Below are 6,905 nucleotides of genomic sequence, written 5' to 3'. Positions count from 1 at the left end.
ATTGTGACTTTAATGTTTGAAACAAATATACTCTTAGTTATACTTTTTATATTCCTATTTACTCAAATTTCATGTAAATTGTCTTCGTACTTGCCTGCACAAATGATATGAACTTCCACTAAAATGATGCATAGTTTTCTATTATCAAGCGCAGAACCCAATCATGTGTAATACTTTTGTTGATGATTTCATAATTAAAGGTTGGAGGATCACTTGTTCGAGTTGAATATATAATGTAAACAAATAGTTACTTTTTTTTTAGAGGTAACAAATAGTTACTTCTTTTGATGCCACATTTTTTCACCTCTTGAAACCTATGGTTCTATGGCAAAGAAGAATTTGAACAAATCGCTATTGTTGCGTAATACACTATTTAGTTCAAAATATTTGTTGAAAAGTGGTTATAGCGGCCCTATAGCACTGTTGTAATGCAAAAATTGAACAAGCCACTATTTTCCGTGATTTGCGATTGACAACACTGGATGACTTGTTGTTTTATTCCTAATGAGCTGATAGACTTGGCTTGATAATGCATATATTTAAAATTTTGTGTATATCTTATTCATCATAAATATGTATCGAACCTTAACGCTATTGAATAGTTAAGAAAGAACAGATCCAAAACTTTCACATGACAGAGTTTGTTTGAAATTATTTTTACTTGAGAAAATATAGTGTAATCCAGGGAGTATTACTCTGTGATACGTGATTTAGTACGAAGTGTTATAGCGCTAAATGAGTAGACAACTGTCTTAGCTCTTACTAGAGCCTGCATACTATGAAGAGTTGCAGAAGCCCTTTTTCAAACTATATACCCTATAACAATAGCTTGTTTCTTAACCAAAGCATGAACGCTCTAAAGAGCATTCTGCGCCTGAATGAACGAGTATATTTATCGTAGATACAAATCCACAAGCATGATAATTAAGAAAACAATGAAATTCATGAAATGGCATTTATCGAAAACAGAAAACACAGAAATTTTTATGTGATCAAAACCAGTACGAATGTGCCACTGCAATGGTTACTTAGCCTCACCACCGCGCAATTGCAGCCTGTACGCCGCCACCACAGTCTAATAACCAAAAGAATACAAGTGGTGCATAATGACTAATGCAATTTGGGTTAACCAAAAATATATCATTGATCTTTATCTCTCTCAACGATAACATAAAAAGGTATACTTACTATTGCAGGATACTAAGCAAATGCATTTTAAGGTAAAGTGTTCCCTATTCGTGCGCATATATTTGATTTTGACATCATTATTGAAAAGGAAAGAAGCTAAACATAACCAATATATATAGTTGCGAAAAAGAAAACCGAGTTCAATATAATGATATAGTAAAAAAAATAAAAAAAATAAAAACTGACTCAACCATTTTTTCCTAAGATTTTCTCCACTGATTTTTTTTTCCATTATTCTAACCTCCTATGAAAATGATGCCCTAATATCAAGATTCATTTCCTCTAGCTTCTCTTTTATCGTTCTCGAATCCATAGAGCACATTTTTACTAGCTGATCTTTTGCCATTTCCCTATCCATAGGGTCCATTTCCTCTAGCTGCTCTGTCATCAATTTCCTATCCATAGCCTTCAAGTAAAGAGAGTGGAGCACCTTGTGATATTCATCAAGATTGATGGACAAACCAAAATCCTTCATCTCAATCATAAACTTGAGAGCCACGCCAAAATCCCTCATCTGAGTATATAGCCTGACAGCCTCCTCATATACCCGCCCATCGCAATATCTAAAAATGAGCGTATGGTACAGCAGAGCAATGATTAACTTAGAATCCTTCTTTTTGGCTTCTTCCAAGATCTTCTCAGCAATATTTATACAAGAGGAATTTGAAGAATCATACAGAAGAGTATCACAAGTGTATAAGCCTATACTCTCCAATAGCATCACCATCTCCAAAGCTTTTCCGAATTCCCTAGCTTGAACATAGGCACGAATAATACGGTCGAAAATTGGTTCTGATGGACGTGGTAATGGACCGTCTGCAATCATTTTAAAGATCAACTGCTTGGCTTCATCCAAATATTTACCAGGACACAAGTATCTGACAACCTTCTCACAAAGCTCTAGTTTAGCCCGATTTTCCCCAGGGATATCTTTATCAGTCAACATCTCCAAAGCCAAATGCACAGTTTCTTTTCTTGAACAAAGTGTCGCAATCATAGAAGAAGGTAACAGCATATCCAACTCTAGCGACCAATTTGGGATTCTTTTCCGTTTCTCTTTTGCAGCAAGATAGAGAGCATAGACTTCTTTGATCATATTATTATCAGAGAACCTATTTAAACAGCTACAAAGTATCTCACCATCATCAGGAAGGAGGGTTTCTGGATCACACACCATCTTTTGACATATGGAAGCGGTGGTTTTATGAAGTCTTTCAACTTGCTGGGTATCCGAACTTGATTTACAATCACAAATAGTTTGCAGGGTTAAGTAATATGTATCTTGATTTGGTACACATTGAAATGCCTCAAATTTATCAAAAACTTCGAGTGCATCCTTTCCTTCGTTCCCCCATATATGTCTAAAGAAACCTATGAGTTGATTGAGAATCCGAGTGTTAACAAGGCCAGTCTGATTGTGGCCAATACGCTTAAGCAAGTTCCACAGAAAACGTATATCTTTCTTCTTTAGTTCAACATCGTACTCAGTGGGAGCAGTAGGACATATTGATGAAACAAGGGATTCTAAAACAGGTGTAGTGATGAGGTCCTTATTATTCTTCCAGACCCACTCTACAAAGTGGATAAGATTATGAGGTGGAACATTTGGTTTTTCAACTAATTTAGTTTGAAAAGAAGTTTCAATAATTTTGAGTAGAAACTGTTGTTGATTTCTAAGCGGAGTGTGAAAGTTCATGAATAAAATTTGTAAATCAATTCGGCTCCTAAAGGCACGGAGAGGAGGAACAGCACCAAGACATGTCAAAATATCCTGGTATAGTTTGGATGTAGTGACATCGTCGTTGTAGGGAGGAAGGTGAATGTGGTCCTTAACGTCAGCATCAGCATCAGAATCATGATTACGAGGAGGGAGCAGCATCATCTTTTGACAAATAGAAGTTGCTTGGTTGATCATATCAGCACTATAACTTGTGCTGCTCAAAAGAGCTTGCAGTGTAAAGTAATATGTATCCTGATTTGGCACACACTCAAATATATCATCAAAACTTTGAAAAACTTCAAGTACAAACTCTCCTTGACCCTTCATAGTTGAGAAATATTCTATGATTCTATTGAGAATCCTGGTGTTAACTAAGCCAGATTGATCTTCACCAATATGCTTAAGCACGTAACACAGTGAAAATATGCAATTTTTCCTAAGTTTAGGATCAACTTCAGTATGAAGTTTGGAGCATATCGATTCAACAAGAGATTCCAAAGCATGTGTACTGATCATGCCCTTATTATTTTTCCAAACCTTCTTTATAAAGTACAAAAGATTTTGCGGTGGAACTTTTAGGGTTTCAACTAATTTAGTTTGACAAGAGGTTTCAATAACTTTGAGTAGAAAGTTTTGATGGTGAAGTAGATTGGTCAAGTGTAGGTGGTACCTTTGCTCTTCGGGAGTATGATTGCTAAGAAGACTCATCAATTTCTGGAAATCTGCGGAAGCGGAGATGTCATCTGCATTAGGGTTACTGGAGGTGGATGATGATAACTTACGTAGCAAGTTATTATTAGGGTTTGAGAATAAAAGCTTATTAGGGTTAGGAAATCTTCTTCGTAAGAAGGATGAAGAAGAAGAAGAAGTTATGTAGTTCCTTCCATGTGTTGCTGCAAACGACACCCACCTCTGCATAGTGTGATTATTTTGTTACCTTTACCTTCAAAGTGAATGAGAATCACGTAGGTTACACCTTACCTTCTAGGTTCAAGATCTCCAAGTTTCAGGTATATATAAAGAAAATAAGCCTTTTTGTACTAGTGTCATTCAAAAAGATAAAAATTTATATTATATTTGTTTTTTTTTTTTGACAAAATTTATATTATATTTGTTATATTTTTTTGAAAGATATTATATTTGTTATATTTTTTTAAAGATATTATATTTGTTATATTGTTGGTAACTTTGACAAAGATAAGCATAGTTTGTTACAATGTAAAATTGCAAAATATTTATTACATACATACATATATATATAATTTTAATCCAAATCAAAATAATTTTAATCAAAATTTTATAAAAACTATTATTTGTAATTTATACGCATTAGCGTAATGAAAAGACGGACAGACGGGCTCATAGTGCTTGTCTAGATGCTTAAACTATACTTCTATTTATCTTTTCTACATATAAAGAGAATAAAGTATTTTTAGGGGATTTTGGGCTGTTTTTTTTATTCCAATAACACCCTTAAACAAATTTTTCTATAATAATGTTATATTATTGGTGTCATTAAAAAGTTAAGAATTTTATTATATTTGTTATATTATTGTTTTTTTAAAGGATTTTTTTATATTATTGTTGTCATTGAAAAATATACATATAGTTTGATGAGTTTGTTACATTTAAAAGTCACAAATATTTATCTATTCTATTTTATACTATATATAAAAAATAACCCCTTTCTGCTCTTTTGGGCTGACCTTTTCTCTTTCAAAAAATGTCCTCAATTTTCAATACAAATAACACATGTAACAAATAGATAAGAATAAATTTAAATATTAAACAAAATTTAACAAACACGATATGAATTAATATGAGCTTGGTGAAATGACTTACTGTTGGTTCATGTGCATGACGATGTGTTAATATATTTGACTGCATTTGCCTTAGTGGCGGATTAATATCATCTTACTTTGTGGTGCCTAAATGGTGGGATTTAGTCTTCATTTTCATGATCATGCATTGGCATATGCATCTGTGTGGTGCCTTAGTGGCGGGTTGATTATAACTAAATCATGTAGTATTTAAGAGCATGCATTTTACACATAATTTCATTGCATTGGGTCTGTTATACATTTGTGTGTTGATAAGTGATTAAACTATTATAATATGCAAAGGAAATGTGTGTGAACTTTACTTAAAGCATATGGCTTTAATGTATTTTTTTTAATTCTTTTTGATTGAGAAGTTTGATATTATCTATTTTATGAGATTGTTTCTTGTGGTTTGAGTATGAACCAATTTGGATAAGGAAATTGACCCCCTTACACTAACATTTTAAGTACCAAAGGAGAGATGTATATTCTTTGAAGGTTTTGCTTGAAATGCGTACGAGGACAAATTGAGTTTTTGATCGAATTGTAATTTTAAAAGTAATTTGAAGGATATTTTGTTGGAACAAAATGTGTTTAACAATGAACCTCAAAGAGTTTTGATGATAACAAGGTATTAAAAATTGTAAATTGGACTAGCTAATATTTGTTCAAGTGTACAGGACCACAGTTAAAAAGTTACTTCATTAATTGGTTCTGAATGACAAGAGGTCCAGAAGCCACATTATCAGAAGCTGCATCATCAGAAGCTGCATCATCAGAAGCTGCACCTGCAGAAGCTGCATCATCAGAAGCTGCCTCATCAGAAGTCATTTCACCAGAAGCTGAAGATCAACTGGATTTGCAAAAGATTCAAAGATTGAAGAATCTACATTGCAAAAGCTGTATATTGGATTCGAAAACATAGCAGAAAACTAGTGGAACATTGCAACGGTCACTTCAAAGGTGTTTGAAGGCATGTGCTTGCAATTTTGGACGAAAGCGTTGACATTGTACTTCTGTACGAACTGTACAACCACCTTCTCCACTACTCTGTTTTGTGTCCACGCTACAAGACAAGAAAACAGCTTCAGAATACGGCTTCGCCTGCAAAGATGTTTCTTTGGATAAGGAATGGATTTCAAATTTGTTCTTCATAGGACAACAACCAAATCAGGCAAAATATCATTGGTGAAAGATCAAGCTTCAACAACGACTCTTTGGTGTGCTGGCAATTTCACAACGTCTCTTTCACACCTCTATATAAAGGAGTGAAGACTTAGAGTTTTGGTAATGCAAGAACGCTGAACGAAAGACTCACAACATTTTTACAAGTGCCAAACCTCTGCTGAAATTGTTCTGCATTCACTTAGAATTTCTGTGTCTCAAAGTCATATCTTAGAAATTCTTAAGTCCATTGAGTCTGTATCTGATTTATATTGTGAGCACCTCTGATTGTATATCAAGTGTTCAACCTTAAACAATTTTCTGTGTAATTTTGTTTAGTTAGGAAGTCTCTTGCTTGTGTGCTTGAGCAATTGTAATCAGATATTACTCTTAGTGAAATCTCCTTAGAAGTGCAAGGGGGACTGGACTACTTCCGGATTGTGGAAGGAACCAGTATAATTGCTTTGTGTCGTTCTTCTTCTCTCTCTCTCTGTTTTATTCCGCTGCATTTAGATTCTGATCATCACTTCAGAAGCTGTCTTACTTAGCTTCTGATAAGTGTGTTCAGTTTTTAGGAGAAACGAAGAATTTTTCAAAACACAATTCAACCCCCCTTCTTGTGTTTTTCTCACCTTCATATTTATGTTAAAAAATTTTGTATAGGTTTTGCTAAGAATTTATTATTGATGATAAACAAAAAAAATAGTAACGTTTTTCGAAAAATGAAAATGAATTAGGGGAAGACCAACTTTTACAGTTACATCATGAGCCTAGATGAAGAATTATGGGATATTCTGGAAGATGATGTTGGTGATTTAGTCCTTGATGAAGAAGGAGCTGCTGTGGCTAGAAAGAAACATACTCCAGAACTGAGGAAACTCTACAAGAAGCATCATATTATCATAGGAGCCCTTGTCACTGCCATACCCAAAGCAGAATACATGAAGATGAGTGACAAATCCACTGCTAAAGCTATGTTTGCTTCTCTCTGTTCAAACTATGAAGGGAGCAAG

General features: G+C 34.1%; 1 protein-coding gene across 1 annotated transcript; it reads right to left on the bottom strand.

The window, feature by feature from the left end:
- Positions 1-1,261: 1,261 nt before the first annotated feature.
- On the bottom strand, positions 1,262-3,826 carry LOC146913506 (uncharacterized). The gene has a single exon (XM_085720567.1). The coding sequence runs from the start codon at positions 3,824-3,826 to the stop codon at positions 1,433-1,435; it is 2,394 nt and encodes a 797-aa protein (XP_085576693.1). The 3' UTR covers positions 1,262-1,432.
- Positions 3,827-6,905: the final 3,079 nt, after the last annotated feature.

Source organism: Medicago sativa, chromosome 6, assembly GCF_051527215.1.
Source record: "Medicago sativa cultivar Bolivia chromosome 6, Bolivia_mono, whole genome shotgun sequence".
NCBI classification, from domain to species: Eukaryota; Viridiplantae; Streptophyta; class Magnoliopsida; order Fabales; family Fabaceae; genus Medicago; species Medicago sativa.
This window is presented reverse-complemented; position numbering and strand designations above follow the sequence as displayed.

Bases quoted from the DNA above. Each gene is read 5' to 3' on its own strand.
- LOC146913506 (XM_085720567.1), bottom strand. From the start codon at position 3,826: ATGCAGAGGTGGGTGTCGTTTGCAGCAACACATGGAAGGAACTACATA.